This window comes from Oncorhynchus keta, chromosome 10 (assembly GCF_023373465.1).
Source record: "Oncorhynchus keta strain PuntledgeMale-10-30-2019 chromosome 10, Oket_V2, whole genome shotgun sequence".
In the NCBI taxonomy this organism is placed as follows: Eukaryota; Metazoa; Chordata; class Actinopteri; order Salmoniformes; family Salmonidae; genus Oncorhynchus; species Oncorhynchus keta.
Window position 1 is genome coordinate 16833222 of NC_068430.1, and position 19980 is coordinate 16853201.

Here is a 19980-nt window from a genome sequence, read left to right on the forward strand (position 1 = left end):
CAGAGTCAATCAGATCATCAATCATTTTAGGTAGTTGCAGACAAATATATTGGCACCCTTGCACTTTTCTTAAAGAATTCTCAGTCTTCTAAAATAAGTTGAAATTACCAAAGAAAACATTGATTTCCAAAAGTTATTGGATTGTCAACATTGCAGAACCATTTTTTTTTGGGGGGCTTCAGTTTACAATTGATTTTTTTCTGAAAATAAAAGCAAAATATCATGAACAACATTATTGACATCTACAAGCTAATACTTGGTCACACAGCCTTTGGCCAAGTTGACTGCAAATAACACCACAAATGATCTTGCTGCACCGTTCTACTGGCAATTTGGCTCACTCTTCAGCTGCAGACTGTTCTGTAATGTTTGAGTGGTGCCGATCTCTCCATAGGTTTTGGATGGGATTCCAGTACATTTCTGGGTGCTTTTTGATGTGTGTTTGGGTTGTTGTCCTGCTGGAAGACCTGCACCCTTCAAAAGAGACCCAGTTTTTGGACACTTGAGTTGAACATTGTACTCCAAAACACCTTGTAAACATTCAAGGCCCTACGTACCGGAGGCATCAAAGCAACCCCACACCTTCCCCATGTTTGAGTCTAGGGAGGGTGTTATTTTCTTTGAATGCATAATTTGGTCATTGGTAAACATAGGAAGACCCCACTCCTGAAAGAGACCAGAAAGCCCCATTGAACTTAAAAAATAAATAAAAATTACGCCTGGGGTTGCTTTGCTGCCTCTGGGGTCCTTGAATGTGTACAAGACATCATCAAATCATGAGATTATCAGGTGTTTGAGTACAATGTTCAATCCAGTGTCCAAAAACTGAGTCTCTGTTGAAGGTTGTGGGTCTTCCAGCAGAACAACTCAAATACACATCAAAAAGCAGCCAGGAATGATTCAAGAATAAAACAGTGAACTGTTCTGGAGTGGCCAGTGATACGTCCAGAACTGAATCCCAACAAAAACCTATGGAGAGATCGGCACCACTCAAACATTGAAGAAGTCTGCAGCTGAAGCGTAGGACAAATTGCCAGTAGAACGGTGCAGCAAGCTAATTATTTTTCAGTTAACTTAAAGACAACAAAGTATTAGCTCCTGCCAATAATGTTGTCCATTCCATTTGCTTTTATTTTTCTAAATTAGAATTGTTAACTTAAGTTTCCCCATAGCAAAATGGTGTATAGCAATGTTGACAATCCAATAGGAATATTATTTGAGAAGAAAGTTAATTATTTAAGAAAACTGTATATTGAACCACTCAAATTCCATGTCCACCTTCTAGTAAATGAATGAAGCAAATGTTATTTTCTCACTGAAGATTGGTGTTATTGGTGAGGGTTTGAGCAGTCCTAGCCAGACAGCTTGCAGTGGATTTGCAGACTGACACTAAAATCCTTCATATAAAATTGGAGGGGTTGAAAGTGAGGTTCCCCTTGACGTGGTTGATAACGTGGTTCAGGTGTATCATGGCACGGTCGTATGCCGTGTGTACAGACTTGCGGACGCTGGGCTTCTTGCCCTCCATCAGGCGCAGTTTGTCCACCGTGTCATCCATCCCCATTTGCAGCAACTTGTCCCGTGGCAGCCATTGCCTAAAAGGAAGAAAGAGGGTTCAAAAGAACACAAAAACATACAATAGAAGCAATCAATAGACACACATCAACTTCCCCAAAAAACTGCCATAGCTAATTAATGTGAGACTAAACTTTAGGCAGAACACTCGTCTTGAATTTCTTACCAGGTCCTTTTGGTGTCGAAGAACAGCACAAGGTAGTGCCTCTCCCCGGTCTCCTTCTGCCTCCGCTCCCCCAGTTTTAACACGTCCCCAGGAGGCACGGGGATGGGGATGCCATTGTGAAGAAGCCCTTCCTGAGGCATGTCTGGGTCAACAACCTGGGGAAATACATTGGCAGTTTATGTACCCTGTTAGTCTCTGTGGTACAACAATAGGCAAGTTGGTTTTGCATTGGCCGATTGGGCAGGGTTTGCACATTTTAGACCATTCCATTGCTCATAAAATGAAAACTACACCCACCTCGGGAAACGAGTCATGCAAAACCAACTCGCTGAACTACATCGGGGCGGCAGGTAGCCTAGTGGTTAGAGCGTTGGGCCAGTAACTGACAGGTTGCTGGATTGAATCCCCGAGCTGACAAGGTAAAAATTTGTCGTTCTGCCCTTGAACAAGGCAGTTAACCCACTGTTCTTAGGCCGTCATTGTAAATAAGAATTTGTTCTTAACGGACTTGCCTAGTTAAATAAAAGGTTAAACTTATCAACCATTGCTTGTGCCAACCCCCCAAAAATATTGAAAATCAGGCCAACCCTCTTATTGCAATGAAGTGACTGAAGTCATGTTCTCACCATTGCTGGGTATGATGGATATCCACGACACTTAGCCCAGACCAGGTCAAGTGGTGTGAGCTCTGTGTCACTATCAAAGGGCAAAAGCATACTTCCCCCTGAGCACAAACACAAAGATGTGGGATGTTGAACTGGAAAAATGGAAATGGTTGAGATGGAAAAATTATTTTCTGTAATGATTTTTAGAATTTTACAGGACTTACTATAATGTATAAATCTATATTTGCCAATACACGATTTACTGGAGCTATTTTGTCTGACCCTAAGGTCTATGGTGCCTGAACACACTCACCTGAGCCTCCATTCTGGCTCTCTGGGACTTTAGCCAGAGCTGGTTTACCACGGCTGCGTTTGGGTGGCGGGGGGACACTTCATCCATAGACAGAACAAAGGAAAGAGGTATGTTATTTCTGAACATATCCATCTTGGAAATCAATCTCCATTTCAGAGGTATCATGTGTTTAGTGGGATCCTCACCTATGTTTTTGGTCATTGGATGCTATGTCTGAGGAGTCATCTTTGTGCTTTCCTAGACCATTTGTAAAGCCTAGTAGAATACAAATTATGTGCGTCATCATTATGATCTACCCCTCTCTTCCCTTATGCAACTCACAAATAAAGGGTAAAGACATGGTTTCCTTAATAACAAGTAATAACTTATTACTCATTGCCTACAGCTTTAATGAAATGACAGAGCAAATGCAAATAACATTTTTTGTATCTACCTTCTACTTTGACAAGGGGGAGGGGCTTGTCTCCTTCGCTGTCAGAGCTGGGCCCTCTGGACCTCAGGCGGTGGGATGATGGTGAGGAGGGAGTGGGGGGAGGGGCAGGGGTGGAAAGGCCAGTCTCACTGGGAGGTTTTATAGTGGTGGGGGAACTGTCCAATCCATTGGTTTTACCCTCAGTGGTCCCTACATACTGTAACTGAGCTGCTCTAATCTTTGCCAGTCTCGCTCCATTTTTAGCTTTCTTGAACAGAACAGATGTCCGCCGTCCAACTCCAATCAAAGGACAGGCGTTAGTGGGGGGACTGGGAGTCTGTGAAGGAGAGAACTTTTCAGAATCCTCCTTCTGTTTGCACGGTGTCGCTGTCTCCTCAACTTCAGCATCATCATCACTCTGCCCTTTTCCCCCACTCGGAGAGGATCTCTGGCGTTTGTAAGAGCGCCCTGGTGACCTTCGCCCTGCGGTCACAAGGCCCAGTACGGGTGGCTCAGGTGGGGCATCGCCTGGCAGGGGGGACGACGCTGGGCATGAAGACTCTAGTGTTGGTGGAGAGGCATCTGCAAGAAGGAAACATGCATTCACTTTGTTAGAATAATAAAATCAGAAATGCACAACAGCAAAATCATTAGCTAATTAAACTAACACATCCATACCAGAAAGACTAGTAGAGTTGGACAGCAACAAGCCCATGAACAATCAAAGTACATCCCTTTTACCTTTCCCCGGAGTAGAGGCTGATGTTAAAGGACTGTTCTCCACATTGTCCTTCTTTCCATTTTCTTCCTCCTCTTCCTCTTCTTCTTTCCCGTTGTGCGATTGTGAGCGCTGTTGTTTGTGCGTGACCGTGTTGATCTCTCTACGTAGCAGCCGGATGCGTTTGGTTCGTCCTCCACTGGAGCGCATGGATGCCACCATGTCCAGCTTCTCCAGCAGGGCCTTCAGCTGCTCCTCTGTGGACAGGTGGAGCCTGTTGTCTGGATCCAGGAGAGAGTCCACTGTATAGAACACAAAGGCCGTAAAAGAGAGAACAGGTAGATGAGATGAAGGATGAGAAAAATTCATTTCTGCAATGAAATGCGCGATTGAATTTCTATAAATAATAATTCTTTCTTATGTGTTTTACGATTGTGAAAAGGCATATTTTTCACAGGAAGCCATTCCAAGGCCAACCCAGTTGGTGTGCTCTGCTCACCGTCCTCCCAGGTGCATTGGTAGAAGCCATGCTTGTTAGGAGAGTCTGGGAGGTGCATGCCCGTGCTGGGGTCCAACCCGATGCTCTGCGCCTGTCTGTGGGCGTGGCGGAGGACGGCTCCTCCCACCTCCCGTAGGTGCAAGGCGGCTCGGTGGAACGCGGTCTCCTTGGAGTTGTACCTCAGGCAGTTGGACACCATGAGGTTAAAGTCCCCCTCCAGGTCGGTTGTGGAGCAGTAGGCATGGGCCTCCAGTTTGGCACGCATGCTGGATAAATCCATGGGCTTGGAGATGAACTCCAGATAGTCTGGCACCTTCAATTAAAAACATACAAATTAACAGACTATTCAAGAAAAGAAGGAGACAACTGCAGCACTACTTGCTGAATTTTAAATCAATGCAAAAAGTGACCCATTTATCTAACCCTACTAACCTCTGCTAGATTGACAGGCTGAGAGAAAATCTGTGCTGCGTCCTTCTCCTGAAGCTGGTCCAGGGTGGAACGCAGCAGTATTAACGCTGGGGTCAACTTCAGCTCCAGAGCAGCCTGTTGAAGTTTCATCTGGAGGGAGAGAGAGAAAGAGAGAGGGGGAGAGAAAGAGAGAGGGGGAGAGAAAGAGAAAGAGTGAGGGGGAGAGAAAGAGAGAGGGGGAGGGAAAGAGGGAGGGGGAGAGAAAGAGAGGGGGAGAGAAAGAGGGAGGGGGAGAGAAAGAGGGAGGGGGAGAGAAAGAGGGAGGGGGAGAGAAAGAGGGAGGGGGAGAGAAAGAGGGAATATAAAAAGGGTGCAGAGTCGTTTAAGGAAAGACATAAGAACGATACAGTGATTGTAAAAGTTAATTATTTTCATACGGTATATGCAGATGGTAACTCATGAATATATATTGACATTTTGTCCTCTGACTGAAACAGTACCTGCTCTCTCTTTAGTCTCTCTCTCTTGCGGACAAGTTCCACCAGGAGCCGGGCTCTCTCCAGGTCCTGCCGCAACTTCTGCCAGTACCGTAGCTCCTCCCTCGCCGCACAAAGCTTCTCATCTGGTTCCCTCTGAACACATGCACACACACATTCAGCTTCACAATTTCTATTTTACCATCAACATGAGATCTATAATTGACTTTAGGTCTCTCTCTCCCTGCATCTTCCTGACCTGCTCAGCAGTCTTGTGAGCCTGCAGATGCGAGTGCAGGCGCCGAATGAGAGGCATGCCATTTCGGGACTGACGTTTCAGCAGCCAGTAGTTATGAAGCCTCTGAATGAACTGGTTCTTCCTCTGGACAGCAACCCCAATGCAAATCTTGTTCAGCCTGTTTACGACATAGCAATAACTGTTAATCATACGGCATCCTTCCACCGTATAGGTGGTGTATTAATAGTTAGTATAAGGCAGCTGTACTGTTACATTAAACAAGCTAAATAAATACACAAACGTGCTTTCTACAAGCAAATATAGTTTAGAAGGGAAAACTACTGTTACTGGAAGTGGTGTGTTAGGAGAAGGGGTGTCTGAAGTCAGACCTGTGAGAGGGGATTTGAGGCACCAGCAGCACAGGCACAGCAGAGCGACGGGTCGTCTGACCAGCTAGGCTCTTCTTTCCTTTCTTCTTCTTCTGGCCTTTGGGAGTCTTTTTACTGGGCGGTGCCGGGGAGCTCTGAGTGTATGACCTTTGACCCCTGTTCCCCCTGCCTCCCACCAGCCTTCCCTCCACCGCCTCATCACCTGACCCATCTCGCCGTGACCCGACTGGGGAATGATTCTCACAGAAGGCAGTCTTCTTCACAGAGAAGGTGGTTCCGTTGACCCCAGTCTCCCGGACCGGGTCGATCTTCATGAAGAGGCCAGCCTTCTGGGCACAGCTGACATGGAAGGCCCGGTAACAGTTGGCCTTGTGGCACTGGATGGACGCGCCCCGGCCTTTCTGCTTGCACAGGTAGCAGGTGAGCTTCCAGCGGGCTGAGGGGATGTTCTTCACCCCCTCCACTGGCTCCAGGAATACCATGTTGGCAAAGCACACCTCTGGGATCCATATGGCACAGACAACGTGGGCCCAGCGTCCATCACTAGTCTGTTTGAAGGCACCTCCCCGGTTGGGGCAGAGCACACAGTCCACAGGGCGCGAGGGGGACTGCAGACAGCAGCGGCACAGCCACTGGCCCTCAGGAATGTAGGGCACACCGTAACACTCCTGGTGGACGGCCAGGTTGCAGATGTCACAGAACAGGATGACGTTGCTGTTGAGACACTCGTCGTCCAGGCAGACGCAGCAGAAGGCATCCTCGTCTATGGCACTCTGTGACAGGGCCTGGCTCCGTGACTCCAGGATGGACTCCCTCTCCAGACGGTCGATCAGCAGCTCAAAGGTGTCCGGGGAGACGGACGCGTGGCCATCAGATACCCTCTTCTGGTTGACCATCTCCAGCCAGGCCAGGTCCTCCTCGTCCATGTCGTACTCTGCCTCACAGTCCTGCTCCTCCCCTGACTTCTCTACGAAACGGTAGTAGGCCACAGGTAGGGGAGGTGTGTCTAAAGGACACAGACAGTCAAGCACGCGGAAGGTTGGCTCAGGGAGAGGGCTTTGGTGAGAAGGGTGTTGGGAGGAATTGGTGTGGCTTTGAGTGTACTGCTGACTACCAGAACGTCGGCTCTGGTGAGATGAGGTTTTGCTTTCCCTCCTGCGGCCTTTTGGGTTGGGAGGTTTGCGCCCTGGTCTGGCTCTGCTCTGGGTTTGTTCGCTGTTCTCTTTGTTACTGTTGCACTCAACAATGTCCTGAGCCATCATCTCATCCTCTGTGATGACTGGCAGAGGGTCGGTGATGCTGATCCTGTGAAGCCTTCCATCCAGGTCCACCTCCACCATCTTCTGGGCCTGAGCATAGGTCAAAGTTTCTCTAGATGGAGATAGCTGCAGTCTATAGGGGGAAGGTGGCCGCAGCTGAACACTGGAGTCCCTGCCCCTCCCCCTCCCTCTACCCCTGCCCATCTCAAGGCCAACTACTCCTGGCCTGCATCCCCTCCTCCGCAGCCTCCTCATGGGGGTTTGCACTAGCTTTCTAGATTGGAGAGGGCGAGGAGGACGGAGTTCTGCAAAAGAAGGAAAGAAAAAACCTAATCTGCTAAATTCAGAATTTCACAATAAGTCAATAGAGGAACTAATTAGAAGATATCATTCATGATATTTCAAATGTAGGCTGATTACATATCACATTAGGAGTTGACAGATAAGAAAAACCCACCAGAGTAAATTTGAAACAGTCAAACACCAACTCATCAACATACTGTAGCTAATCCACTCTCCAGTGCCAGCCAATGATATATATTTATTTTCAAACTATCTTTAGAGCATTCGGAAAGCATTCAGACCCCCTTGACTTTTTCCACGTTACAGCCTTATTCTAAAATGTATTAAATTAATTGTTGTCCTCATCAAATCTACACACAAAAACCGGTTTAGACATTTTTGAAAATCTACCTTTTACACAAGCATTCCCAGACCCTTTTCTATGAGAGTCAAAATTGAGCTCAGGTGCATCCTGTTTCCATTATTATTATTATTTTTTAACCTGGCAAGTCAGTTAAGAACAAATTCTTATTTTCAATGACAGCCTGGGAACAGTGGGCTAACTGCCTGTTCAGGGGCAGAACGACAGATTTGTACCTTGTCAGCTCGGGGGTTTGAACTCACAACCTTCCGGTTACTAGTCCAACACTCTAACCACTAGGCTACGCTGCCGCCCCAAGTCAATAGAGTCATTGATCATCCTTCAGTCCACCTGTGGTAAATTAAATTGATTGAACATTTGGAAAGGCACACACCTGTGTATATAAAAAGTCCCACAGTTGACAGTGCATGTCAGAGCAAAAGCCAAGCCATGAGTTCGAAGGAATTGTCTGAGCTTCAAAACAGGATTGTCGAGGCACAGATGTGGGGAAGGGTACCAAAACATTTCTGCAGCATTGAAGGTCCCCAAGAACACAGTGGCCTCAATCATTCTTGGAGGTTCCTAGAGCTGACCGCCTGGCCAAACTGAGCAATCGGGGGAGAAGGGCCTTGGGCAGGGAGAACAGCAAGAACCCAATGGTCACTCTGACAGAGCTCCTCTGTGGAGATGGGATAACCTTTCAGAAGGACAACCATCTCTGCAGCACTCCAGCCTTTGTGGTAGAGTGGCCAGGCAGAAACCACTCCTCAGTAAAAAGCAAGACAGCCCGCTTGGAGTTTGCCAAACGGCACCTAAAGGACTCTCAAACAAAACTCTGGTCTGATGAAACCAGCATGCCAAGTGCCATGTCTTGAGGAAATCACTACGGAAATCCCTACGGTGAAGCATGGTGGTGGCAGCATTATGTGTGGGGACTTTTTTTTAGGGACTGTGAGACTAGTCAAGATCAAGGGAAAGATGAACGGAGTAAAACAGAGAGATCCTTGATGAAGAGCGCTCTGGAGCAGGTTATGACCTCAAACTGAGGCGAAGGTTCACCTTCCAACAGGACAACGACCCTAGGCACACAGCAAAGACGACGCAGGAGTGGCTTCGGGAAAAGTCTTGGAATGTCCTTGAGTGGCCCAGCCAGAGCCTGGAACTGAAAATAGCTGTGCAGCAACACTCCCCCATCCACCCACAGAGCTTTAGAGGATTGGGTGAAACTCCCCAAATACAGGTGTGCCAAGCTTGTAGCATCATACCCAAGCAGACTTGAGGCTGTAAATCGCTGCCAAAGGTGCTTCAACAAAGTACTGAGTAAAGGGTCTGAATACTTATGTAAATGTGACAGGTTTTTAGAAATTTGGCAAATGTATTAAAAATAAACTGTTTTTGCTTTGTCATTATTGGGTATTGTGTGTAGATTGATGGAGAAAAAACAATTTCATCCATTTTAGAATAAGGCTGTAACGTAACAAAATGTGGAAAAGTCGAGAGGTCTGAATACTTTCCGAATGCACTGCATCAAAACACAAGAGTATGTAGACAACCCTTAAAATAGTGGATTTGGCTATTTTAGCCACACCCATTGCTGACAGGTGTATACAATTAAAGTACGCAGCTATGCAATCTATATAGACAAACATTGTTAGTAGAATGGCCTTAATGAAGAGCTCAGTGACTTTCCACTGTTGTACTGCGCCATTTTTTTCCTGTTTGTGGCCCGTTAGCTTGCAAGATTCTTTCCATTCTCCTTTGACCGCGCATCAACAAGCTGTTTTTACCCACAGAACTGCCTCGGACTGGATTTGTATTTTTTGTCACACCATTATCGGTAAACCCTAGACACTGTCGTGCGCGAAAAGCCCAGGAGGCCGGCCGTTTCTGAGATACTGGAACCGGCAAGCCTGGCACCGACGCTCAAAGTCGCTTAGGAGTGGGTCTAGGGTTTCAGGGATGGTGGTATTGATGTGAGCCATGAAGTGCTTTGAAAGGCTGGTCAACTGAAGAACATACACACATCCATCTACTTTCCGCAGGTGCTGGAGTTTGTAGGCAAACTCATGGAAAACAGAATGGAAAACGCTGCACACTGCTGCTCACATCAATCATGATCCCGGACACCCTAGACCCACTCCAATTTGCATACAGCTCAAACACTGCCCTTTCCCACCTGGACAAAAGGAACACCTATGTGAGAATGCTGTTCATTGATTCCTGCTCAGCATTCAACACCATAGCACATTCAAAGCTCACCACTAAGCTAAGGACCCTGGGACTAAACAGCTCCCTCTGCAACTGGATCCTGGTCTTCCTGACAGGCCAACCCCAAGTTGGTAAGGGTAGACAACAACACTTCTGCTTCTGTGATCCTCAACATGGGGGCCCCTCAAGGGTGAGTGCAAGGTCCCCTCCTCTATCCCGTTCACCCACGAATGTGTGGTCAAGCACGACTCCAACACCATCATTAAGTTTGCCGACGATCACCGACAACGACGAGACAGCGTATAGGGAGGAGGTGAGAGACAACAACCTCTACCGCAACGTGAGCAAGATAAAGGAGCTGATCATAGACTACAGGAAAAGGAGGGCTAAGCACGCTCCCATTCACATCAACTGGGCTATAGTGGAATGGATCCTTTGTGTCCACTAACAAACTATCATGGTCCAAACACACCAAGACAGTCGTGAAGAGGGCACAACAACGCCTTTTCTCCCTCAGGAGTTTGAAAATATATGGCATGGGTCCTCTGATCCTCAAAAAGTTCTACAGCTGCATCACCGAGAGCATCCTGACTGGTTGCATCACCGCCTTGTATGGCAACTGCTCAGCATCTGACCGTAAGCTACAGAGGGTAGGCCCATCATGGCCCATCACTGGGGCCAAGTGTCCTGCCATCCAGGACCTTTATACGGGGCGGCAGGGTAGCCTAGTGGTTAGAGAGTTGGACTAGTAACCGGAAGGTTGCAAGTTCAAACCCCTGAGCTGACAAGGTACAGATCTGTTGTTCTGGCCCTGAACAGGCAGTTAACCCACTAGGCAGTCATTGAAAATAAGAATTTGTTCTTAACTGACTTGCCTAGTAAAATAAAGGTAAAAAAAAAAACAGGCAGTGTCAGAGGATGGCCCTAAAAAGCCACCCAAGTCAGACTTGTGGTTCCACATGGAAAGTCTACAGTAGGTCCAAAAGGCTCATTAACAGCTTCTACCCCCAAGTCATAAGACTGCTCAACAATGAAATAAATGGCTCCCCAGACAATTTGCATTGACTATTTGCATTTTTTTTTTACCCCTTTACCCCTACCTACAGTACCAGTCAAAACTTTGGACACACCTCATTCAAGGGTTATTCTTTATTTTTACAATTTTCTACATTGTAGAATAATAGTGAATAAATCAAAACTATGAAATAACACATATGGAATCATGTAGTAACCAAAAATCTAAATATATTTTAGATACTTCAAAGTAACCACCCTTTGCCTTGATGACAGCATTACACACTCTTGGCATTCTCTTAACCAGCTGTGAGTATGGTTGAGAGAATCACCTGGAATTATTTTCCAACAGTCTTGACCGAGTTCCCACATATGCTGAGCACTTGCTGGCTGAATTTCCTTCACTCTGCAGTCAATTTCACCCCAAACCATCTCAATTGGGTTGAGGTTGGGTGATTGTGGAGGCCAGGTTATCTGATGGAGCACTCAATCACTCTCCTTCTTGGTCAAATAGCCCTTTCACAGCCTGGGGGCATGTGGGGTCATTGTTCTGTTGAAAAACAAATGATAGTCCCACTAAGCGCAAACCAGATGGGATGGCATATCGCTGCAGAATGCTGTGGTAGCCATGCTGGTTAAGTGTGCCTTGAATTCTAAATAAAAATCACTAAGTGTCAACAGCAAAGTACCACCACACCTCTTCCTCCATGCTTCACGGTGGGAACCACACGGATATCATCCATTCACTTACTCTGCGTCTCACAAAAGACACACAGTTGAACCAAAAATCTCAAATTTGGACTGGTCTAGTGTCCATTGAGCGTGTTTCTTGGCCCAAGCAAGTCTTTTATTGGTGTCTTAAAGTAATGACGGACTGTCATTTCTAGTTTCTTATTTGAGCTGTTTGTTCTTGCCATAATATGGACTTGGTCTTGTACCAAATCTTCTGTATTTAAACTAATATATATATATATATATATATATATATAACCTTTATTTAAACAGGTAGGCAAGTTGAGAACAAGTTCTCATTTACAACTGCGACCTGGCCAAGATAAAGCAAAGCAGTGCGACAAAAACAACAGAGTTGTAAGGAGGTAAGGCAATAAATAGGCCAATACTTGTGAAGTAATTACAATTTAGCAATTTACACTGGAGTGATATACAGTTGAAGTTGGAAGTTCACATACAACTTCGCCAAATACATTTAAACTCAGTTTTTCACCATTTCTGGCATTTAATCCTAGTAAAAAGTCCCTGTCTTAGGTCAGCTTGGATCACCACCTCATTTTAAGAATGTGAAATGTCAGAATAATAGTAGAGAGAATGATTTTTTTCAGCTTTTATTTCTTTCATTACATTCCCAGTGGGTCAGAAGTTTACATATACTCCATTAGTATTTGGTAGCATTGCCTTTAAATTGTTTAACTTGGGTCAAATGTTTCAGGTAGCCATCCACAAGCTTCCCATAATAAGTTTGGTGAATTTTGGCCGATTCCTCCTGACAGAGTTGGCATACCTCAGTCAGGTTTGTAGGCCCCCTTACCCGCACAAGCTTTTTCAGTTCTGCCCACAAATTCTCTATAGGATTGAGGTCAGGGCTCTGTGAGGGTCACTCCAATACCTACTTTGTTGTCCTTAAGCCATTTTGCAACAACTTTGGAAGTATGCTTGGGGTCAATGTCCATTTGGAAGAACCATTTGTGACCAAGCTTAAACTTCCTGACTGATGTCTTGAGATGTTGCTTCAATAAATCCACATCATTTTCCTGTCTCATGTTGCCATCTATTTTGTGAAGTGCACCAGTCCCTCCTGCAACAAAGCACCCACACAACATGATGCTGCCACCCCCGTGCTTCACGGTTGGGATGGTGATCTTTGGCATGCAAGCCTCCCCCTTTTACCTCCAAACATAAATGATCATTATGGCCAAACAGTTCTATTTTTGTTTCACCAGACCAGAGGACATTTTTCCAAAAAGCACGAGCTTTGTCCCCATGTGCAGTTGCAAACCGTAGTCTGGCTTTTTTATGGCGGTTTTGGAGCAGTGGCTTCTTCCTTGCTGAGCGGCCATTCAGGTTATGTCAATATAGGACTCATTTTCCTGTGGATATAGATACTTTTGTACCGGTTTCCTCAAGCATCTTCACAAGGTAATTTGCTGTTGTTCTGGGATTGACTTGTACTTTTCGCACCAAAGTACATTCATCTCTCCTTCCTGAGCGGTATGACGGCTGCGTGGTCCCATGGTGTCTATACGTGCATACTATTGTTTGTACAGATGAACGTGGTACCTTCAGGCGTTTGGAAATTGCTACCAAGGATGAACCAGACTTGTGGAGGTCTACATTTTTTTCCCTGAGGTCTTGGCTGATTTATTTAGATTTTCCCATGGTGTGAAGCAAAGAGGCACTGAGTTTGAAGGTAGGCCTTGAAATACATCCACAAGTGCACCTCCAATTGACTCAAATGATGACAATTAGCCTATCAGAAGCTTCTAAAGCCATGACATAATTTTCTGTAATTTTCCAAGCTGTTTAAAAGGCACAGTCAACTTAGTGTATGTAAACTTCTGACCCACTGGAATTGTGATACAGTGAAATATAAGTGAAATAATCTGTCTGTTAACAATGGTTGGAAAAATTACTTGTGTCATGCACAAAGTAGATGTCCTAACCGACTTGCCAAAACTATAGTTTGTTACACCTAAGTGTATGTAAACTTCCGACTTCAACTGTGTGTGCAGATGAGGACGTGCAAGTAGAAATACTGGTGTGCATAAGAGCAGAAAAACAAAAACAAGTATGGGGATGAGGCAGGTAGTTGGTTGGATGGGCTATTTACAGATGGGCTGTGTACAGTTGCAGCGATCGGTGAGCTGCTCTGACAGCTGATGCTTGAAGTTAGTGAGGGAGATGACACTCCAGCTTCAGTGATTTCGTTCCAGTCATTGGCAGCAGAGAACTGGAAGGAAAGGCGGCCAAAGGAGGTGTTGGCTTTGGGGATGACCAGTAAAATATACCTGCTGGAGCATGTACGGGTGGGTGTTGCTGTGGTGACAAGTGAGCTGAGATAAGGCGGAGCTTTACCTAGCAAAGACTTATGGATGGCCTGGAGGCAGTGGGTTTGGCAATGAATATGTAGCGAGGACCAGCCAACGAGAGCATACAGGTCGCATCGGTGGGTAGTATATGGGGCTTTGGTGACAAAACAGATGGCACTGTGATAGACTGCATCCAATTTGCTGAGTAGAGTGTTGGAGGCTATTTTGTAAATTACATCGCTGAAGTCAAGGGTAGGTAGGATAGTCAGTTTTACGAGGGAATGTTTGGCAGCATGAGTGAAGGAGGCTTTGTTGCAGAATAGGAAGACGATTCTAGATTTAACTTTGGATTGGAGATGCTTAATGTGAGTCTGGTAGGAGAGTTTACAGTCTTGCCAGACACCTAGGTATTTATAGTTGTCCACATATTCTAAGAACGGTCCAGAGTAGTGATGCTAGTCAGGCGGGTGCGGGCAGCTATTGGTTGAAGAGCATGCATTTCATTTGACTAGCATTTAAGAGCAGTTGGAGGCCACAGAAGGAGTGTTGTATGGCGTTTGGAGGCTATGCAGTCATTAGCGAAACTAAGGCTGTTGAGTCTGCCGAAAAGAATACGTTGATTGACAGAGTCAAAAGCCTTGGCCAGGTCTATGAAGACGGCTGCAAAGTACTGTCTTTTATCGATGGCGGTTATGATATCGTTTCGGACCTTGAGCGTGGCTGAGGTGCACCTGTGACCAGCACGGAAACCAGATTGCATAGCGGAGAAGGTACAGTGGGATTCAAAATAGTTGGTGTCTGTTTGTTCACTTAGCTTTCAAAGACTTTAGAAAGGCAGGGTAGGATGGATATAGGTCTGTAACAGCGTGGGTCTAGAGTGTCTCTCCCTTTGAAGAGCGGGATGACCGCAGCTGCTTTCCAATCTCCAATTTAGGAATCTCAGATGATATGAAAGAGGTTGAACAGACTAGTAATAGGGGTTGCAACAATGGCAGGGGATAATTTTAGGAAGAGAGGGTCCAGATCGTCCAGCCCAGCTTATTTGTATGGTTCCTGATTTTGCCGCTTTTTCAGAACATCAGCTGTCTGGATTTGGGTGAAGGAGAAGCAGGGGGGGTGTATTTATCAGTGGTGACTGTTTCCTAGTCTCGGTGCAGTGGGCAGGTGGGAGGAGGTACTCATATTCTCCATGGACTTTAGTGTCCCAAAACTTTTTGGAATTAGTGCTGCAGGATGCAAATTTCTGTTTGAAAAGCTAGCCTTTGCTTTCCTAACTATGTATATTGGTTACTGACTTCCCTAAAAAGTTGCATATCGCGGGGACTATTTGAAGCTAGTGCAGTACACACAGGGCGTTTTTGTGCTCGTCAAGGGCAGTCAAGACTGGAGTAAACCAAGGGCTGTATCTGTTCTTAGTTCTACATTTTTTGAAAGGGGCCATGCTTGTTTAAGATGGTGAGGAAAGCACTTTAAAAGAACAACCAGGCATCCTCTACAGACGAGATGAGGTCAATATCCTTCCAGGATACCTGGGCCAAGTCAATTACAAAGGCCTGCTCGCAGAAGTGTTTTAGGGAGCGTTTGACAGTGATGAGGGGTCGTCTTTGACCACGGAACCATAACGGATGCAGGCAATGAGGCAGTGGTCGCTGAGATCCTGTTTAAAAACAACAGAGGTGTATTTAGAGGGAAAGTTGGTCAGGATGATACAGTGGAGCAAAAAAGTATTGTCAGCTACCAATTGTGCAAGTTCTACCACTTAAAAAGATGAGAGAGGCCTGTAATTTTCATAGTTGAAGTGTACCTATGATGACAGACAAAATGAGAAAAAAATCCAGAAAATCACATTGTAGGATCTTTAATGAATTTATTTGCAAATTATGGCGGAAAATAAGTATTTGGTCAATAACAAAAGTATCTCAAAACTTTGTTTATATACCCTTTGTTGGCAATGACAGAGGTCAAACGTTTTCTGTAAGTCTTCACAAGGTTTTCAAACACTGTTGCTGGTATTTTGGCCCATTCCTCCATGCAGATCTCCTCTAGAGCAGTGATGTTTTGGGGCTGTTGCTGGGCAACACGGACTTTCAACTCCCTCCAAAGATTTTCTATGGGGTTGAGATCTGGAAACTGGCTATGCCACTCCAGGACCTTGAAATGCTTCTTACGAAGCCACCCCTTCGTTGCCCGGGCAGTGTGTTTGGGATCATTGTCATGCTGAAAGACCCAGCCACGTTTCATTTTCAATGCGCTTGCTGATGGAAGGAGGTTTTCACTCAAAATCACACGATACATGGCCCCATTCATTCTTTCCTTTACACGGATCAGTCGTCCTGGTCCCTTTGTAGAAAAACAGCCCCAAAGCATGGTGTTTCCACCCCCATGCTTCACAGTAGGTATGGTGTTCTTTTGATGCAACTCAGCATTCTTTGTCCTCCAAACACGGCGAGTTGAGTTTTTACCAAAAAGTTATATTTTGGTTTCATCTGACCATATGACATTCCCCCAATCTTCTTCTGGATCATCCAAATGCTCTCTAGCAAACTTCAGACGGGCCTGGACATGTACTGGCTTAAGCAGGGGGACATGTCTGGCACTGCAGGATTTGAGTCCCTGGCGGCGTAGTGTGTTACTGATGGTAGGCTTTGTTACTTTGGTCCCAGCTCTCTGCAGGTCATGCACTAGGTCCCCCCGTGTGGTTCTGGGATTTTTGCTCACCGTTCTTGTGATCATTTTGACCCCACAGAGTGAGATCTTGCGTGGAGCCCCAGATCGAGGGAGATTATCAGTGGTCTTGCATGTCTTCCATTTCCTAATAATTGCTCCCACGGTTGATTTCTTCAAACCAAGCTGCTTACCCATTGCAGATTCAGTCTTCCCAGCCTGGTGCAGGTCTACAATTTTGTTTCTGGTGTCCTTTGACAGCTCTTTGGTCTTGGAGTGGAGTTTGACTGTTTGAGGTTGGGGACAGGTGTTGGGGACAGGTAATGAGTGGAGGACAGAGGAGCCTCTTAAAGAATTAGTTACAGGTCTGTGAGAGCCAGAAATCTTGCTCGTTTGTAGGTGCCCAAATACTTATTTTCCACCATAATTTGCAAATAAATTCACTAAAAATCCTACAATTTGATTTTCTGGATTTTCTTCCTCATTTTGTCTGACCTCTCATCTTTTTAAGTGGGAGAACTTGCACAATTGGTGGCTGACGAAATACTTTTTTGCCCCACTGTATCTATGAGGGTGCCCATGTTTACGGATTTGGGGTTGTACCTGGTAAGTTCCTTGATAATTTGTGTGAGCTTGAGATCATCTAGCTTAGATTGTAGGACGGCCGGGGTGTTAAGCATATCCCAATTTAGGTCACCTAGTAGTATGAACTCTTGACGATAGATGGGGTGCAATCAATTCACATCCCTACCTTGTCACAACACAACTGATTGGCTCAAACACATTGAAGAAAGAAATTCCACAAATTAACTTTTAACAAGGCACACCTGTTAATTGAAATGCATTTCAGGTGACTAACTCATGAAGCTGGTTGAGAGTATGCCAAGAGTGAGTAAAGCTGTCATCAAGACAAATGCGGCTACTTTGAAGAATCTCAAACACTTTTTTGGTGATTCCATGTGTAAAAATAATAGTAAAAATAAAGAAAAACCCTTGAATGAGTAAGCGTCCAAACTTTTGACTGATACTGCACATATTACCTCAATTACCTTGACTTTCCTGTACCAGCACATATGACTCGGTACCGGTACCCCCTGTAACCAACCTCGTTATTGTTATTTTATTCAGTTACTTTTTATACTTGTTTATTTTGTAAACATTTTCTTAAAAACGGAATTGTTGGTTAAGGGCTTTTAAGTACACCAGTAGGTCTCCAACGATTTGATTTGTAGGTCACTCATTTTGGCTGTTCTAAAGTTCAATTAACAGTAACTGAATACCCTGATGCCTGTCTGCCTGCTTTATATAGCATGTCACAAACACGTGACTCACAGTCTGTAGGGCCGAACCATTTTCGTGAATGTGGTGGTTGTACCTATTAAACTGGCCACTGAGTGTATAAATAAACATCATTGGTGCCCGTCTGCAACAAGTTTGTGCAAGACAAGAGACTCACATGAACATGTGCATTACATTCTATTTCTGGACAAAATAGCCACACAGAAAAATATTTGGCCTACTGATTTTACTAGACATCTGCAATCTAAAACAAATTAGTGTTTTTCTGATATGCTATTAATTAATCTAAAAGTAATTTGGTATTACACAAGAGTTTAGAACCTGCGAACATAACACTCGAGGGTACATCTCGACATCCAATCACGTCTCGAGACCATTGCACACGTATTTTTCTTGCCAATCAACTGCTCGTATTATTTTCTGCTTACAGCTGAACATAAGATATAGTTGGGTTGCGGGGCGCTAAATACCAAACCGAGTATCCCGACTGTCAGCCATTTTATCCGTTCAACAACATTTGCAGTCAACACTATTATTGTGAACTGATACGCAACCGATAAAAACAATGGCAACAGCACAACCGGGGCACTATAGCCAGATTAACACTGTGCACAACTGTACAATTGCCATGTCGGCTAGATTGCCGTAATATATGCGTCCTCGTATGTGTACGCAGGCTACAGACCCTTCAGTATAACTAGGTTAGCGCAAACTAGCTTGTACATAACTAGCTCGACATGATGAAGCAAAAACAAACAAGTCAGCCAAAATGTCGGAAGTGTTTACCTTGTTTAACGTGATCCTATGGTATGCGCAAGCCAGAGAAAGGTAATATTAGATAGCTAATGTTGAAATACGACCGAAAAGGACCTCCTAATAACTAGCTAGGGCATTGCTAGCCGGTAATTTCAGGGGCGACAGCGTCATCTTCAGCACTTCAGTCCTCCATGGTGACTTCAGACAAACGCTCAAACTCGACCTGGTTACATATCTGTGATTTAGACGTTTTCAACTGGAAATGTATACACTAATTGTTACATAAAATTGTGTAAGATATGTCAGGTTGATGTAGCTAGCTAGATATTCAGTCAAGATGGCTTGAAAAATACGCCCCTTTGGGGGAAAAAAACTAGCACAGCCAATTGTGCGTCCTATTTTTGCCGCGTACACAGCGCGCATTCGATTATGATTGGCCGACACAGAAACCCCATTGCATCGAGTTGCAACGGGAGCACATATTAGCGCAAATCGTTGAGAAAAACTCATCGACATTTCTTGCGCGCCTTAACTTCATTATCGACGCACAACAGTATTTCACACCTGTTACGTCCAGTACAGTGTTGCTTAGAAGTTGTATTCCTTTTGATACGTTGGTTACGGTTAAAAAAAATTGGTGAACCAGGTGCATAATGTAGGCTGTGCCTGTATGCATAGCCTTTTTCTGCATAGTTACTTAACTTGTCCCAATTTATGGCAGATACAAAAAAATAGATTTTGATTAATGAAGGGGCCACATATATGCAGCCAAGAGTTAGACATGTAAGAGGAATAGCACCATGCAGGTGAACTCGACAGGTCCGGGGCTGCAGGGTATCCTAGTGGTTAGAGTGTTTGACTAGTAACCGGAAGGTTGCAAGTTCAAACCCCTGAGCTGACAACCTACAAATTTGTCGGTCAGCCCCTGTTCCTAGGCCGTCATTGAAAATAAGAATTTGTTCTTAACTGACTTGCCTAGTTAAATGAAGGTAAAACAAAAAAAACTAGCCAGCTCCCTTTGCTGTTTACACTACACACATTCCCACCCCCTTTCTTTGTCAATGTTTTTTTTTAAACCTTGTCTTTATTATTTGTTCAGGAGCCTTGCTCTGTAAACAGGTGTGAACCTGAGGCTGACTTCAAACCATTCACAATTAATTTGGCAGATTATAAGTTTTTTTTCTCAATTATAGCAGCCTGTGATACAGGCTTGGATATGGGTGATTCTGTGTTTGAATCTTCCAAACATATCTTTGTCTGTCCCCCAGCCCCTTTTAAAATCTCATTCTCC

At 45.0% G+C, this 19980-nt stretch overlaps 1 protein-coding gene across 2 annotated transcripts; it reads right to left on the bottom strand.

Annotated features, from left to right (window-relative positions):
• Positions 1 to 175: 175 nt before the first annotated feature.
• LOC118388302 (bromodomain and PHD finger-containing protein 3-like) lies at positions 176 to 19837 on the bottom strand. 2 transcript variants are annotated; one of them, XM_035777208.2, is made up of 13 exons: positions 18720 to 19837; positions 5803 to 7366; positions 5435 to 5591; positions 5200 to 5331; positions 4721 to 4849; positions 4289 to 4601; positions 3813 to 4091; positions 3093 to 3653; positions 2845 to 2914; positions 2660 to 2736; positions 2368 to 2465; positions 1742 to 1896; positions 176 to 1595 (listed from the first exon to the last, which is right to left on the bottom strand). In XM_035777208.2, the coding sequence occupies exons 2-13, from the start codon at positions 7314 to 7316 to the stop codon at positions 1400 to 1402; spliced, it is 3681 nt and encodes a 1226-aa protein (XP_035633101.1). In that variant the 5' UTR covers positions 7317 to 7366; positions 18720 to 19837; the 3' UTR covers positions 176 to 1399. The 2 variants fall into 2 exon arrangements, with proteins under 2 accessions (XP_035633101.1, XP_035633100.1); XM_035777207.2 differs by having other exon boundaries at positions 2368 to 2498.
• Between the last annotated feature and the right edge of the window lie 143 nt (positions 19838 to 19980).